The sequence below is a fragment of the Raphanus sativus genome, chromosome 5, assembly GCF_000801105.2.
Source record: "Raphanus sativus cultivar WK10039 chromosome 5, ASM80110v3, whole genome shotgun sequence".
Lineage (NCBI taxonomy): Eukaryota > Viridiplantae > Streptophyta > Magnoliopsida > Brassicales > Brassicaceae > Raphanus > Raphanus sativus.
Genome location: NC_079515.1, coordinates 18687355 through 18704421, shown reverse-complemented (window position 1 = coordinate 18704421; position 17067 = coordinate 18687355). Strand labels below are relative to the sequence as shown.

Sequence of the window (17067 nt, the reverse complement as noted above, 5' to 3'; positions counted from 1 at the left end):
GTGTATATTCAAACTGAAAAGATATCAAAAAATATTGTGATTAAAATATTTTAAAGTTTATATTTAATATTAGTCTTAGTAAATACATTTAATAAACTTTCTAAGTGATGGTCCAAATTAAAAAACCACACATGAAAAAGTCATGATTTCTGTTTTAATGTAATAGATATATAAAATAAATAAAAGTAGGATTTATGGTTATTTTATAAATATTAAATGAATATATATTAATGCATAATAATAATTCATTGTTAATTAAGAATTAGTGAAAATATTTACATAAACTTTTTGAAAAAAATTTAAATATTGTTAAAATATGTAGATCAACATAATATTTTTAAATTTTTTATTGTGATACTTTAATATATAAAATTAGGATAGAATATTTATTTTTTATTTCATAAAAGATAATTGAATATATTAATGTATAATAATATTTCAAAATTAATTACGAAGTTAGTGAAAATATTTAACTTTAACTTTTGAAAATTTAGATCTTGCTATAATATTTTAAACATATTTTCAAAATTTTTAATATATGCAAATGAAAATATATTAAAAGATATTATTGTTAAAGAATTTCAAAAGATATTTAGGCATGCATATTATTAAGTATATGTTTAGTAATTAATAAATGATATGAAATTTCTAGTCAGGGTCCATTTTAAAAAAAAAATCACACATGAATCAATATTGTGACTTCTGTTTTAATATATAAGATATTAGATTTTAATATCCGTTTTAAAAGTGCGAGAATATTTTGTTTTTATTTCTTTTTTTTGTTTTCGTTTGAAAGATATAGGAACCGGTCGATTATTTTAATATTTGGATAATGTTTCAGTTAAACTATTTTGGTTAGGGCTGGGTAAAATAATTTGAATCTGATGAATCGAATCCAATCTGAAAATAGTACCAAATCAAAACTGATAAAATATTTGAATGAGTTCAAAATTTTTATATTTAGAGAACCGAAACCGGACATGATTAAACTTGATCCAAACCTGATCTAATGCAAGCAGCAAATTGATGGGTAAAGGCTTGTTTCAGAAGATGAACAACATATTATGTTTTTCTTCTCTCGAGGTTGTCGTTTGTCCTAAGGTCAAAAGAACCTGGGAGAACCGAAAAAGGGCATTTTGAAAATTTGTTTATCTATTTAGGATTTTTGATATCTTGAGTCATTTTGGACATATTTTACCATTGCGTAATGAGGAAAAATAGTAAATTAAAAATTTAATATATAAAAAATATGAAATAAAGATAACAAAGAGAAAATCAGGTTTTGAAAGGAAAAATGAAAACATGATACACTGTAGTTTTTTTTATTTAATAAATGAATTGAGCCTTTTATGGATTAGACTTGGAGTATCTCCCATGTAAAACTCTATTTCTTTCTAAATTAAAATAAAAGAAAGCATGAAATAAAAAATACTACAACCTTTTCATTTCTCACTCCATAATAGAGTAATGAATAAATATAAAATAAATTGATTTATTTATGGAGTGATTAAATTTTATTGTAGAATGAGATATATATATATATATATATATATATATATATATATATATATATATATATATAGTTAGATTGAAGCATTTCTTACTTCATATTCTTTTTTTTGAACAAATTTAGTGGAAATGGAGATGTCTTAGTATAGATTATGGAGTCATTTTTTAGTGAAAAATTATTCGATTAACATAAATATCTAAGTTAATGTTACATTTAGTACTATTTTCGTAAAATCACGGGAGGTTAATGTTTTAATTAGTGTTCATGTTTTAAAAACAGAGACGTCACTAACAAGTCGAAATAACAAATTAAATTATTGCAGGTAAACTATAAAAATATTATGGTTAAAAATATCATATTAAACCATTATTAATATAGTAAATGTTAAAATTATATATCACTAATCAAGTAAAATAAATACTTATGCGCATAAAAATAAAAATAATCACTCACGCAATTGCTCAGCTTAAAACTACAATACATTACAAAGCCGAGAGGATTTTAGATTTATTTTATTAAAAATATAAATTTTTTAAGAGTAAGTTAGTAGACGATCAAAAGGTCAGTGACATGGCACTTTATATTTAGCATTCTCTCCCAAGATCTTTGGAAGTAAACAGCCAAGTCACTTAAAACAGAGCCAGTGCCTGTTGTTGGCGGGAGAGATTCAAGAAACGCATTGTGAGCTTTCCCTTCCGCTGCTCTACTGGAAACCTAGTCCAAGAAGACAACGACGAAGGTTCTTTATCAATTATCGAAGGTCGCGACGTTCTTCTGTTATTGGTGTTTCGTTAAGGTAATCGAACGACATCTTTCTCTCCGCTCTTCTCCATTGAATATCATAGGTCTCCACGTAACTTTTTTTTGTCTGCTATTGTTCTATCGTATAGATTTGAAGAAAGATAGTCTGCCATGATCTTTTCCTTTTTGCTGTTCCATTGAAACGACTTTAAGTCTCTGAGTTTCTTCGTTACAAACAGGGAAATATGTTTAACGGTAACGGAGGTTGGGGCGACTTTAATGGTAACGGAGGTTGGGGAGGCTTCAACGGAAGAGCTGTATCGGATGACGAGGTAGAAGAAGCCCAAGATTTTGATGTAGTCCAAGAACCAGGGCGCTTTGATGATTCAGAACCATTTTGGGCTAACGAGGAAGATGTGGAAGAGATGTGGAATCTTTTCGATATGAAAGAGATTCAAGAGATTCAACAGATCATAGGCAATAATAATCATCTCGCTTTGCATCAGATGGAGGATCATGTGAATCATCCCGGTTTGCAGCAAATAGAGAATAATGGGAATCATCTCAGCCTGCAACAGATAGTGCACAATGGTGGTGTGGAGCCAACAGAGAATAATGGTGGTTTGCGGCCGATGCTAGAGAACATCGAAGAGCAGCTCAATTTGGAAGATGATCCTGGTTTGCAACAGATTACTGGTTTGCAACAGCCACCGCATGTCTGTAATGGATTGATGGATAATCTCGTTAACTTGGAATGGCTATATATTCTCACTACAATGAATCATGAACCAGGACGTTCTGGCGGTTCACAAGCGCATAATGGTGGAGTGATTGTTGATTTTAACGGTTTAGGGGAATCAGATGAAGAGGAAGAAGCAGCAGCAGCTTTTGGAGAAATCGCAGAACTCGAACCAGAAGCATTGGAAGATTTGGGACCATACTGGGTTGACGATGTAGACAACGGGCAAGAGCAGTGGAATCTGTTAAACATGGATCCTCCTCCAGATGAGTTTTTTGATGGCGTGGACAATGATATTCAAGGAATGTTTGGTGGTGAAGACTGAAATACATATTATTCAAATTGGTTGTGTGAGAGCATAATACGATTTTCTCTTCTTTTTTTTCTAGATTTTACCAAAAGTGAAGATGTGGGTTCAGTGTGGGTTATGATAGTTTGAGACCATGGTGAAACACATTTTGTATCAAAATAGACTATTCAGGATTTTGTTCTGTATTAGCAGATTTACATGTATGATTACCACGTGAGAATTTCAATGCTACATGCTGTAGACTCTGTTTACTCTCACTCAACCATCCCAGACTCTGTTTTTGGCAAAAACAGAGCTCTTTCTTCTGCGTTACACGATGCAGGCTACAGCACACTGTCTATTCAAATCATTGACCCAGAAGACATAATCTAAATTCGAGCTTCAACTTGGACTATAGGGAAACATAAATTGAAATCGAAACTGAAAACGAACGAAGACTACGACGGATACAGAGATCAATATTTCTTTGCAATATTATGTGTTATGCTTTCGAGATTTAATGAAATGAAGATTATATGCTTCTACAGCTGTAGGGACCAAATATAACAACTTAATGACTTTTTTTTTTTTAACACGAAACTTATATTAAAAGCTCAAAGAACATAAAGGTTTACAACTGAAGCAGAAGATTCCGGAGACGTACTCGACAGTAGAAAGAAACTAGGAAACATTACAAAACAACTAAAGATAAAACTATTGAGGGGCGAGTCATGCTCAGTGAAATGAAGAAACCCAAAAGAAAGTTTCATTTTTGATTCCATGACGATTGTTCGAAAGAACAATTGATAGTCGAAGACGACGTTGATGCACCTATAAGAATAAGTTGGAATGCTGTATGGCAAAGAACTTTAGGTGAGAAGCTCCAGAACTGTAGACAACATTGATGGTTTGAAGTCCTATCTGACTTGATATGAAGCTGGGTCTCCGTGCAACAACTCCAGTTTGAAGATCGCATAGTTGACTTTGTGAAGAACCGTCGATGCTTGAGAAGGCGTAATGTGATAGAGATGCAACAATTATGTAGTTAGTAAATCTGGCAAGTCTACACTCTTGCACAATAGTCCTAGCGATGAAGAGATCGGAAAGGCCACAAATCCGGTTTTGTGAAGAACCGTCGATGCTTGAGACGGCGTAGTGTGTTAGAAACGCAGCAGTAGGACAGACATGAACAAATCTGGCGAAACAACACTCTTGCACAATAGATCCGGTGGTCACTAGGAGACAGAGATTTAACCAATGTACCTTAGCTCCATAGAAACCTTGGTGAGATGGGGCTGTCTTGATGTCGGGTGTATGACTTCTTCTATTTTATTAAAATGATTTACTTTCTCCACATTTTTCTTTTTCTTTTCTTTTTGGTTTCCTAACTATATGAATAAGGGATTTTTTTGGCATGAATAAAGGATCGTATAATAATTAATTTGAACTATCAGTTACCCGTATTCCACTGTTTCATAGTAAATGGCTTTTGTCGTAATAACTCTATGGATTTTTTTTTTCTTTTTGAACATAATAACTCTATGGGAATTTCATGCAAGCCTTTTGTCATTTTTTTCTCTTTTGTAAGTTTTTGTAATTTTGTTAGAGACTTTTAAAATTCACAAAACTTAAAACTCTCATAGGGATAAACATTTTCTGAAACTTTGTGAAAACATAAAAATTGTAAAGTTGATTTTAGCGTATTCCATTCTATATTTTGCTCTATTTATAAATTTAATTTTTGTTCTTTTTGTTTTTTAGATTTGGGAAAATGCCACTAAAATAGTATTAGAAATCAAAGTGAACTGCAAATAGGAAGTGAGAAACAGATAAGATGAGCTACAACTTTTGTTTTGATGTTTCTACTTATGCTTATATATTAAAATATTTAAAATTTTAGTTAAGATTTAATTAAGATAAAGGAGCAACATTTTTTTGGTCCGCTTTAGGCGCCGGAAAAGTCCGGACGAGCACTGATTTTACGTCTTTCATGATCTTTATTTATTTTTACTTTCTGTTTTTATTTTCTTTTTTTAATAAAAACTTAAATAAATTACAAATATTAAAATTGAAGGATGTAATGGTATTAAAATGAATATAAATTTTAGTTACCTAAATAATTCCCTACAAATTTTATTGGAACAAATCTAAATTGAGAATGTCTCTTTTTCTATTTTTCCTAAAATTTAACATTTTAGCAAAAAGGTAGTAGACACCCAAATTTAGTGCAAAAACATGCCAAGAATAAATTCAAACCCCCAATCATCAATATTATAGTAACTTAAATTCCAAGAAACATGTAAAGTATACATAAGCGGGACACCAAGCTGCAATAATTCAATCAATACATGATATTCCAAATTAAGAAACTCTGACTCGGTTGAACAAAAAAAAGGAAAAAAACTCTGAATCATATTAGTAAAGAAGCAAGGCGCTGACAACATGCAATCTGGTTAACTTCTTTGCCAAGAGGCCCATACAGCTCAAGAACTCTTGTGATAGGGTTTATCACTTCAGGTGTTGTTCCAAAGAGAGGTTTCCACAACTGAAAAATGTCACACTTTATCCCTTCCCTCACAAATTCATTCGCCTCGGAAACATCCTTGGAATACCCTAACTTCTCTTCTACCTTCTTAAGCTCCTGGTTGCAGTAGCCGAAACCAGACAATTTCACTTCGCCACCATTTTTTAGAATCGTAACAATACGATCCAAAACTCTTAATACAGAAGCAAAATTTGGTCCCAACGCTTTGAACTGTTGCCAGTGGATTGATATGCCACCATCATGATAGATTCCATTCTTTGGTTTGATATGTGTTATAAACACATATTCAACAACACGAAACAGCCTTCCAAAAACCGGTCCATTAAAATTTAGCTTCCCTGGAAACTTAAATAGCCAAAAACAGAAGTACAATGTAGAACGTATGTCATCAGATAATAGGAACATTGTTTCAGCCACAAAGAGAGAGAGCTCAACTCCTAGTTTCACAACCTCCTCTTTCTGCTTCTCCTTTGTAAATCTAATAAAGCAAAATGAGGGGACTAAAACAATAAACTCTTTTGTCATTGTAATTTGTAAAGCAAATTTTCTCACTGACCTTGTAGTGCAAGGTAAATATTTAGGCTGTTTCGTGTTACCCGGTAAAAGTCGTTGCATCATCGACACTATGTCCATTCGTTTTTTGATGTCAGTGGAAGTCAACGAAAAGGGCTCCTTATGCAATCTTTGAGAGCTTCCGATCCATTTTAAAAAAAATATATATATTTAGAAGTAATCAAGGAAAATATCACTTTTTTACCAAAAAGACAACTGAGCGAAAACCCTAGATCAAAACTTTACTTCAATTTGAAATCCCTTAAATTGATTATAAAATCCAAAATAATAGAAATAAGTTTATGATGCACTCACCTTGTCATCTTGGGTAGTTCTCTGACATATTGGAGCTTATTTTAGGGTTTATCCCCTGGGGTGTTGCTTGAAATAGTGACATCCACATCTGCGGAACTGTAGCCTTTATAGCATTCATCTCAAACCCATTAGCCTGTGAAACATGCTTGGCAGACCTCAACTTCTCCTCTAGGTTCTTCATTTCTTGGTTGTAGTATTCAAGACAAGACGGTTTCACTACTTCACCATTCTTGAGAACCGATACAATGCGATCCAAAGCTTCGACGGTAAAAGAAAAATGCTGGGTAGACGCAGTGATTAGTTCCCATTGCTTTGAATTATCACCATCGTGACACCACGCTTCCATTTTGGATAAGATATATGTTTCAAACACGTGAAGGAAAACACAAGACAGCCTCCCCACTACCGGACCTTCGTAGTTTTCGTTCCCTACGTTCTTGCATAGCCAGCAACCAAACGAAACCGCAGAATATATGTCATTAGATAATAGGAACGTTGCTTCAGCCACAAAGATTGAGAGCTCAGTTCCAAGTCGTATAGCCTCTTCTTTTTGCTTCTCCTTCTGCTTGCTTAAACTAGTACTGCTAAAAAAAAAGGGAAAAGAACAGAGTTAACCATATGAATTGAGTAAAATAGGAAACGAATGTAACAGACCCCGAACTGTAAGGAGAATATCTAGACTGTGGAATCGTTTTGGTACGACGGAGAACACCATTTGTCATTGACATTGATTCCATCTGTTTGGAGATGATCGAGATAGCTGAGGAACATATTGAGGAGGGCTCCATATGCACTTTTTGGTAACAACGGACACAACAACCCTCGATCGTAACTTTAACACATTTTTTTTTTTTGGGGACAAATAACTTTTAACACATTCAATATGGAATAAAAAAAACTATGATGCATAAACCAGACGTAGGCCCAAAACGGTCATCTACAAAAATGGGCCTACTTACATAAATAGAGATTACCGGTTCACCGGAATGTTTTTGGATGATAATGTTTTTTTACAAAGAGAGATTTGAGAAGTTGGATTGTTGGTATCAAGAAAGATGTTGCTGTCGATCTCTTTCAAAGCTTCTGTCTCGTCCTCTTCCTACCATCGTTTTCAGTAGATTGTTTAGTGCAGTTGCCAAAACAAAACAGTATGACCTCGTGTTACATCTTTGCTCTCAGATGGAACTGAACGGGATTGTGCACAACATCAACTCTCTCAACATGATGATCAACTGCTTCTTCCGCCGCCGGAAGCTCGGTTATCCTTTTTCTGTTATGGGAAAGATCTTAAAACTTGGGTACGATCCTAACACAATCACATTATCAACTCTGATAAACGGATTATGTCTCCAAGGTCGAGTTTCTGACGCTGTGGAGTTTGTTTATTGATTGGTAGAAAGGGAGGTTATACCAAATCTCGTCATACTTAACAGTGTTAAGCTAACACTTTGACTCTCAAAGGTTAAGTGTCTGAAGCAATTGATTTGATCAATTGTTGCATACAGTATGGTGGTATTAATAGTCTTTGCAAAGATGGGAGCCACCAATATGTGCCCTCAGACTTTTCATTGAAATTGAAACCAAAGGAATCAACCCAAACGCTTACTACTAAGGCTAAAGAATTGTACAATGAGATGATCACAAGAGACATACATCGTAACTCATAATTCTTTGATATATGGGTTTTGCATCATAAACCGCTTAGATGAAGCCAATCAGATGATGGATTTGATGGTTTGCAAGGGATCTGATCCTGATATCGTGACGTTTATTATCCTTATAAACAGATATTGTAAAGCTAAACTGGTTGATTGATGAGTCAGCAAACAAAGCTAACTATGGAAAACTCATCTCCACAAGAAATTCAAAGTAAAGTTCAACGGAAGTCTTGAGACTTAGTCTTCTATTTTTATTTTTGTTTTATGCAAATAATTAGATCACTTAGGCCTGGGCATAAAATCCGGAACCCGAAATCCGAACCGAAAAACCCGACCCGTTATCCGACCCGAAATATAAAAATATCCGAACGGGTCTTGTAGGGTGGTATAAAAAATATCCGAATCCGAAGTGTTATTAACCGAACCCGAACGGGTAACCCAAAAAACCCGAAACTAATAGTTAATATAAATATTTTGAAATATATATATAAGTATTTTAGTTATTAAATTTAATATTCGTGGTAATATGATATATAATAATAAATATTAACAATATTAAAAATATTTTAAGTACACAATTAGTTATAAATAAGTAATTTATAATCTGTTCATTGGAATAACAAGTCAACTCTCTATAATATAATGTATATTGTTTACAAATAATGTTCGTTTTTATACTTGATTTAATATTTTATTGTTATTTTAGCAATTTTATGTGTGATAGATTAATTTTTATTAATTTAGTTGTTTTTCTTTATGTTTTTCTTTAAGTTTTTGTTTTCTTTACTTTGGTTATATCCGAACCGAACCGATATAACCCGAATCCGAATGATATATGGTTACTTTATGGGTTTTAGGATGCAATATAATTTTTAACCGAACCCGAAGTGTTATTATCCGAACCCAACCCGTACTAATGAAATTTTACTATGAGACCTAGGAGCGTAAACCCGAAAACCCGAAAATCAGAAAAACACGATCCGAACGCCAACGGGTATCCGAACGCCCAGGCCTAAGATCACTACTTCACTTCCTATTTGATAGGAACAAAGCAACGTGAATCACTTTCCCATTATCGTTTCCATTATGCATTTGCTTCCAAGTTTGTAGGAATGTGTAGTTCCAATTTGTTTTCTATATAATCAAAAAGCCGAAAAGAAAAGGCAGAGAAATTTGCCTGAAAGTTACTTGTGTCCTAAGTTCTATTTTGCAAGTGTTTATGATCAACAATTATAACCCGTGGCAAAGGTTTATCATTGATGATGCTATGAGACTATTTCGCAAAATATCTCTGGGAGAAATGGTTGCTGAGATGGTCACTTATAGCAGTCTCATCCTAAGGATTTTGTTAGTCTGGAATACCAAATGTTTCCAAAGAAATCTTCCAAGAGATGGGATCTATTCTGTAGCCTCCGTCTCAAAGGAGTGAAGCCTAATTTCAAAACATACACTATAATGATTAGAGGACTATGTAAGAAAAGCTCATTGTCTGAAGCAGACATGCTGTTTAAGGAAATGAACAGCATGTCGTGGTATGGTGACTTAGCCACATCTGCTAAACTTATTGAAGAAATGAAGAGTTTTTGGTTTTATGCAGATGTTTCCACCGTAAAGATAGTTATGGATATAGGTGTCAAATGGGCGGCTCGTCCATTGGTCGTCCACGTCCATATTTAAATGGACTTAATATGGACACATCCATTTTTTCCATGAGTTATTAATGGACAAAATATGGATGACCATTTAAAAAATGGTCTTTACGGGTTTTGGGTTTCATGGACATGAGTTGTCCAATGGACAAAAAAAATCTAGGGTTTTAAAAAAATTGATTTTTTCTACCAAAACCGAGAAATCGGGTTTTCTCGCCAAAATCGGGAAATTGAATTTTCTCTGTCAAAACCGTAAAATCGCACAAACTGTAAAATCGGAGTTTTCCGCGAAAATTGAGAAATTGGATTTTCCTGTCAAAACCGAGAAATCGAATTTTTCCGCCAAAACCGGAAAAATCGAGTTTTCCTGCCAAAATCGAGAAATTGAGTTTTCCGCTAAAACCGTAAAATCGGATTTTCCCGCCGAAACCGAGAAATCGAGTTTTCCCGCCAAAACAGAGAAATCGGATTTTTCCGCCAAAACCGGGAAATCTAGTTTTCCCGCCAAAATCGGAAAATCGAGTTTTCCGCTAAAACCGTAAAATCGCCAAAACCGTAAAATCAAGTTTTCTTGCCAAAACCGGAAAATCGGGTTTTCCCGCCAAAACCGGAAAATCGGGTTTTCCCGCCAAAACCGTAAAATCGGGTTTTCCCGCCAAAACCGTAAAATCGGGTTATCCCGCCAAAACCATAAAATCGGGATTTCCCGCCAAAACCGAAAAATCGGGTTTTCCCGCCAAAACCGTAAAATCGGATTTTCCCGCCAAAACCGTAAAATCAGGTTTTCCCGCCAAAACCATAAAATCGGGTTTTCCGGCCAAAACCGCAAAATCGATTTTCCCGTCAAAACTGCAAAATCGAGTTTTCCTACCAAAACCGCAAAATCGGGATTTCCCGCCATAACCAGAAAATCAGGTTTTCCCGCCAAAATCGTAAAATCGAATTTTTCCGTTAAAACCGCTAAATCAAGTTTTCTTGCCAAAACCAAAATTGTTGTATTTATGGATTAATTTTAATTTTATGAACTTGTATATATAATTATAGGCTTATAAATTAAAATCTAAAGTTTTCTTATATGGTCTATTATAGACTCTATGGCAACCCATAAAAATATGGGTTTTAGTGGATATAGTTCTTAATGGAAATGGTTCTAATGGACATGGTCACTCTTTGTCCACAAACAATAAATGGACAAATGGATACGGGCTAATGGACGTGGACTCGCCCAGTTTACAGCTATAGTTATGGATATGTTACCGGATGCTAGATTGAATAAAAGCTTTCTAGATATGCTTTCTTAGAATGTTGCATGGACTTAGGGTGGAGAGAGTGCATTGAACCTCTAAAGCTTTGTATTTACTATCGTGGACATAGAGGCATGAGGACTTCCTAGAACATGGATAAACCGAATTCCCACACAATAGTGGATTTAGTAAGTTATACATTGTAATTGAAACGATGAAACCATGAAAGGTGAGACACTTGGAGAGGTCAATTACTGATGTCTCCATGAAAAACATAGGTCCACTTTTGACACCATGAAGTAGTTTTGAAGGGGTCAGAGTCATTGTTACCCTGGTAGGAGGCTGAGACACTTGGAGAGGTCAATTGTTTGAACATCCGAGTTTTGCTATTGAGAAGCTCTGTTTTATATCTGAGGTTATGGGGGGACATCAAAGAGAACCAAAACATGTTGAAGTCAGTTCAGTGATCGTTAAGTTGCAAGGAGAGACTAATATGTTTGCTGTTTTTGCCTTTTTGGCCATGAAATAACTCGAGAGAATAGATTTTCGTTCTTGTGACCAATAAGTTTTTTTGTTTGTTAGGCTTGTTCATTTGACTACTTATCACGGAATGTTTTGTACAGTGGTCAACCTCAGATTTGATATTTGTCGTACTCAAATGGAATTTAACAATCACTCAACCAAATGATGTTTTCAAATATAAAATCTGGAAACGAAACATAGGCTTGAGATTTTACTTTTAGACTCAACAATCAATTACAGATACAGTAGCTTCTTCTTTTTGGCATGAAGGCAGAGACTATTTTAACAAAAAAAAAAATAGTACTAGGAAAGGGAGGCATTTGTAACCAAAGAGATGTATCAATCAAAGCTTTCTCGACTCTTTTTTTTTTTCTGAATTTTTCTTCTTCTGATCATCTGGGCAGCTGAACAATGTTTGATTTTAACACAGCCTCACCGTCTCGCCTGAGAAAGTTACCTACAATTTGATCACACATATGAATCAGCAGAGTGTCTTAGTGATATAAGTGACGGATTCTCTATCAAAATGTATTTCATCAATATCAATTTTTTTTTTCTGATATAATATAAAATGGCCAATATCTATCATTGTTTTGAGTAACTGGGATGCAGAGAGAGAGAGAGAGACAAGTAAACCTCTTCTGGAGATAAGATGGATACGAGAACGAGGACCTTGGAACATCCAACTGTCTTGTTCCAATGATTTAACCTCCTTGTCTAGCTCATCCATCAAATCAGTTTTCAAAACTGCATCATGTAATATTATTATTCAATCAAATCTTTTGTTGGATCCTCTCTCTCATTTAGCAGAGTACCAAATCATCTAAACAAGTTAACAGTCTAATACGAAAGATGAGAATCTATGGATCCAATCCCCAATTACGCGAAAACACATCTATCGGCTCTTGAAAATCCCCAATTACATCGAATACGGAACCCTAATTTTGAAAGAGGGAGAAAGAGTGACCTCGCATGGCATCGTCCTTTCGATCCTGCATAGAAGGAATATCGGGTGGAAAAGGGAAATCGTCTAGTCCAGCTGCGGCTCCGCTGCTTCCACCGCCTCCTGCTACGGCTGTTGTCGATACCGACGAATGAGCTGGAGATGCGCCGTTCATCACCCTACTCCTACTTCCTCCTCAATCAGACAGAATTAATTCCCTTCCCTTGGAAAAAGTGTTTTGAGATTAGAAGACAGTGAAATTAAATTCATGGGTGACTGAATCATTCTCAAATAATCATATCTTAAAAAATTAAATTATTTATTTTTCATTTTAATAATAGTATTATTAAATATAGTTAAATTAAGAGACATTAAGATGTATGCACTGACATTTATACGAAACTAGATATGAGCCCGTTGTGTTGCAATGGGTTTTGTTTGATGTTTTAATTTTATGAAAACCATAAAATGAGAAATATTTTTAGTTAAATTGTATGATTTTGCATATATAATGTAAAAAAATATTTTTTGCCATTTCTAATAGGTTCCATTTTCAAAATTCATTTTTTTCAATATCACTAATATTTTACGATTTTAAAGTAATGACAGATTTTTATTGACACATTCACAATCTAATTTTTTAATTGACACATTCACAGTCTAATTTTGTTTAGACTTTTGAAAAAGTTACTATCATATATTTTAAAAATATAGAATTAAAAAGTCATAAACCACAAAAAAGTAATTAAATCTTGGTTCTTCAAAGTTATTAATTTTCCTTTTCTAAATCTCTTTAAATCAAAAAAGAGAATTATATCATATTTTTCTACACATATCACAATGTTTTTTAAATAACAAATAAAAATCACTTCCTTTTTACAATTAATTTTTGTTTAGATTTTTTTTTAAAATTGAAAATTGCTATAAAGTATTTTTTAACAATATATAATGTAAAAGACTATGTAATAGTAATTTTCCTTCTCCTATACCAAAATCAATTTGTACAATATTTAACAATAATTTTATTTTCTAAAATCATAAAGAAAAGATAATTGTAAGAACATATTTGATTGTAATTATCCTTTTTAAAAATCTTAACCAAAAATTGTAAAAGAATGTTTAATGTTAATTTTCCTTTAATCAAATCCTAATTAAAAGTCATAAACAAAAAAAAACTGCAATCTTATTATTGACATATTAACACTTTGCAAAACAAAGTTATAGTAATTTTCATTTTTTTAAAATGATATATCAAACGATTTGTACAATAATATTAACATTAATTTTTCTTTTCTAAAATCATAAAAAGATAATTTAAAAAAATATCTTATGATAAAGCTAGTTACTATTATTTACAATATTTTTCTTAAAAAGGAAAATTACTATTAAATAATTGTTTATATGAAATTTTTTATTTAACACATGTCATAATCTTAAATATAAAATTGACATGTGTCACAATCATGTTAATTACTAACTTTGAAGAACAAAAAAATATTTGATTGTAGTTATCCTTTTTAAAAATCTTAAACCAAAAAAATGTAAAAGAATGTTTAATGTTAATTTTCCTTTATTCAAATCCTAACTAAAAGGTCATAAACCAAAAAAAACTACAATCATATTATTGACATATTAACACGATTTGTAAAACAAAGTATTGTAATTTTTCGTTTTTAAAAGTTCTATATCAAAACCGAATTTGTACTATAATATTAACATTAATTTTCTTTTTCTAAAATCATAAAAAGATAATTATAAAAATATATCTTATGATAAAGCTAGTTACTATTATTTACAATACTTCTTCTAAAAAAGGATAATTACTATTAAATAATTATTTATATAAAAATTATTTAACACATGTCACAATCTTAAATATAAAATTGACATGTGTCACAATCATGTTAATTAGTAACTTTGAAGAACCAAGCTTTATATAATAAGATTATTTTAACTTTTTTTCTTATCAATTTTTTACCAACTGTACTTGCATAAAATTAGATAGTAAACAATAAATCAAAAATCTCTGTAAATCTAATTAGTAAGATATCCTTAAAATCAATTTTACCAAAAAAAAGTTACATTCATAGTCACAATACTTATTAGATTTTGGAAAACAATACGGAAATACCTGAAATATAATGACTAAACCCAAAACGAGAGTCACATGAGGAAAGAACGATCAGTTATCTTGTATATGTTTGAGCACCTAGTAACCTCAAAACGATCGATTTTCACAATGGAACCGACTTTCAAAGATGGCTTCTAATGATTAGCACGTCTAACGGAAATAAACCCATGAATCACATAATCTACAAATAATATTATTCAACAAAGAATTAGGAAATCAATTAAATAATTATGTTATATAAATGTGATAGATCGAAGATGAACTTATCTTTTCATCAAGGAAAAGAATAGTGATTCCCATAAACTCACTACCTTTCTTGAAGTTCAGGGAATTTCAGAAGCAGAGGAGGCGTTTGACTATGCTCCAACTACTACGACCAAGACAGATAGATTCGAAGGCTGAGTGACAGACGCCGGTGATGCGGGTTTGAGGAACTAGAAAAGCACAGAGAGACAATTTTTAGAAAATGGTTAAAGTTTAGAGGAATCGATGAGTTTTGTGGAAATGCAGATTGGGTTCATCAAAAATGAGAGTCATATATATATAGGGTTTATAGAGGGGCTACAAATCAGAAACATTTATGATCAAGCGATTTAAGATTGGAAATGAAGAATTCACCAGTGAAAAAGAGATTACGAACACACACGGCGCAGCTCTGTATTTCAGATCTGTCTGAGGCAACGATGATGAAGAGAACCCTTACTCATGTTAAATGACGACGCACGGCTTACAAAATGGAAAACCTATAACTGTTACAAACTTGAGCTTTTTCTTCATATGACGGGATGAAGCCCATTTGAAAACGAAACCATAATACATTTGCAGATCCGGTCCTCAGAGGAAGCCATAGAAACAAGTGTTTCAGACCTTCATAAATATATATTAGTGGAATTTTTTTATCAATGAACTTTTTTTTAAAGTGGATTTCACCTAATGTTGAGGTGGCATCCTTTGGAGAGAGTAAACTCTTCCATTATACGGTACACTAGTGATCAATCCGTTTTACGGACGGGGTATGCAAATAAATAGAAAAAATAATATATTATAAATATTTAGTTATCCTTAAGTAAAAATAACATAAATTTCATATATATTTCTATTTCTTATTCTGGATAAAATATATATTTGAATTGAAGTAGGTTTATATATATATATATATATATATATATATATATATATATATTTGGGTTCTTCTGTGTGAGACCGAACAGAGCTAAGCAGCATATATTTGGCCTCCACAATCAACGTGCATGTTAATGATTGCTGTGCCTAAAACTAAGACAATGTCAGTCTCTGTTTTGTATTAGACTCTTGGTGCATGTAACCATGAACCCATTTCTCAAAATTTCCCAGATTGAACCGGAATTTCGACTTGAGCATTATTTTGAATCTAAGTACATAATTTTTTTTTGTAGATTAGTGAGAACTAGTGATAGAAACTAAAAAATAATAAATGGCAAATGAGGGAAAAGCCAACGGTGAAGAAATTTCAACCCCACAAATCATCAAATGCAGCAGAATTAATGGCCTTAGAGAACTCCTGAAAATTAATCCGGCCGTCTCCGTCGCTATCAGCCTCCTTAATCATCCCTGTTAATTCCGCCACCGTCAAGGCATGGCCAAGCCTAGCCATGGAATGAGCCAATTCCTTTGCAGTGATAAACCCATTACCGTCAGTATCGAATATCCTGAACAACCGGAGAAGCTGCTCCTCCGTGTAAGGAGTTCTCGTTTTCTCCTCTGAAAGAAGCTCCGGCGAGACCAAAGACACGAACTCGGGAACTCCACGAGTCCGTTACTTTTAGTGTCGGCTTTGTCGATTAGTGTCTCGAATTGTTCTGGACTCGGTTTAAGCCCGAGTGCTCGGAGAAGTGATCCGAGCTCGAGCTGTGTTAAGCTTCCGTCTTTGTTCCGGTCAAATGAACGGAAAATCTCCCGGAGCTCATTGATTTGCTCCTCGTCTAACTTTTTGGAGACTTTGTGACTCATAATCGCTTTCTTGATCTACACGTTTTCCTATGTCTTAACTTTAAGAAAAACACAAACGGAAACTTCTATGTTTTGTAGTAGATTCAGTTATTAAAAGATCAAGAAATGTGACAGATAGGTTTCATATATGGAAAATTAGATTAGATTCAACGACAAAGGCAAGGTCTTGTTCTTTGGCTCCTTTTTTGGTGGATCTTCCTTTTTACTAGGGTTCAAACTTAAACTTTTTTTTTTCTTGTT

General features: G+C 33.2%; 5 protein-coding genes and 1 pseudogene across 5 annotated transcripts; 2 read left to right on the top strand and 4 right to left on the bottom strand.

The window, feature by feature from the left end:
• Positions 1 to 2117: 2117 nt before the first annotated feature.
• Positions 2118 to 3425, top strand: LOC130512733 (uncharacterized). The gene is made up of 2 exons (XM_057011003.1): positions 2118 to 2306; positions 2491 to 3425. The coding sequence occupies exon 2, from the start codon at positions 2497 to 2499 to the stop codon at positions 3313 to 3315; it is 819 nt and encodes a 272-aa protein (XP_056866983.1). The 5' UTR covers positions 2118 to 2306; positions 2491 to 2496; the 3' UTR covers positions 3316 to 3425.
• A 2123-nt stretch (positions 3426 to 5548) lies between these two features.
• On the bottom strand, positions 5549 to 6512 carry LOC108858418 (uncharacterized). The gene is made up of 2 exons (XM_018632345.2): positions 6381 to 6512; positions 5549 to 6302 (listed from the first exon to the last, which is right to left on the bottom strand). The coding sequence occupies exons 1-2, from the start codon at positions 6455 to 6457 to the stop codon at positions 5690 to 5692; spliced, it is 690 nt and encodes a 229-aa protein (XP_018487847.1). The 5' UTR covers positions 6458 to 6512; the 3' UTR covers positions 5549 to 5689.
• Positions 6513 to 6695: 183 nt separating this feature from the next.
• LOC108858417 (uncharacterized) lies at positions 6696 to 7479 on the bottom strand. Its single transcript, XM_018632344.2, has 2 exons — positions 7346 to 7479; positions 6696 to 7275 (listed from the first exon to the last, which is right to left on the bottom strand). The coding sequence occupies exons 1-2, from the start codon at positions 7477 to 7479 to the stop codon at positions 6696 to 6698; spliced, it is 714 nt and encodes a 237-aa protein (XP_018487846.2).
• A 115-nt stretch (positions 7480 to 7594) lies between these two features.
• LOC130494913 (pentatricopeptide repeat-containing protein At1g12300, mitochondrial-like) lies at positions 7595 to 8358 on the top strand (annotated as a pseudogene).
• A 3556-nt stretch (positions 8359 to 11914) lies between these two features.
• LOC130495209 (protein SAMBA) lies at positions 11915 to 12965 on the bottom strand. Its single transcript, XM_056986537.1, has 3 exons — positions 12732 to 12965; positions 12401 to 12511; positions 11915 to 12221 (listed from the first exon to the last, which is right to left on the bottom strand). The coding sequence occupies exons 1-3, from the start codon at positions 12880 to 12882 to the stop codon at positions 12157 to 12159; spliced, it is 327 nt and encodes a 108-aa protein (XP_056842517.1). The 5' UTR covers positions 12883 to 12965; the 3' UTR covers positions 11915 to 12156.
• A 3362-nt stretch (positions 12966 to 16327) lies between these two features.
• On the bottom strand, positions 16328 to 16827 carry LOC130512861 (probable calcium-binding protein CML17). The gene is given in 2 exon segments (XM_057011285.1): positions 16328 to 16614; positions 16617 to 16827. Coding segments are annotated over 2 exon segments (498 nt in total).
• Between the last annotated feature and the right edge of the window lie 240 nt (positions 16828 to 17067).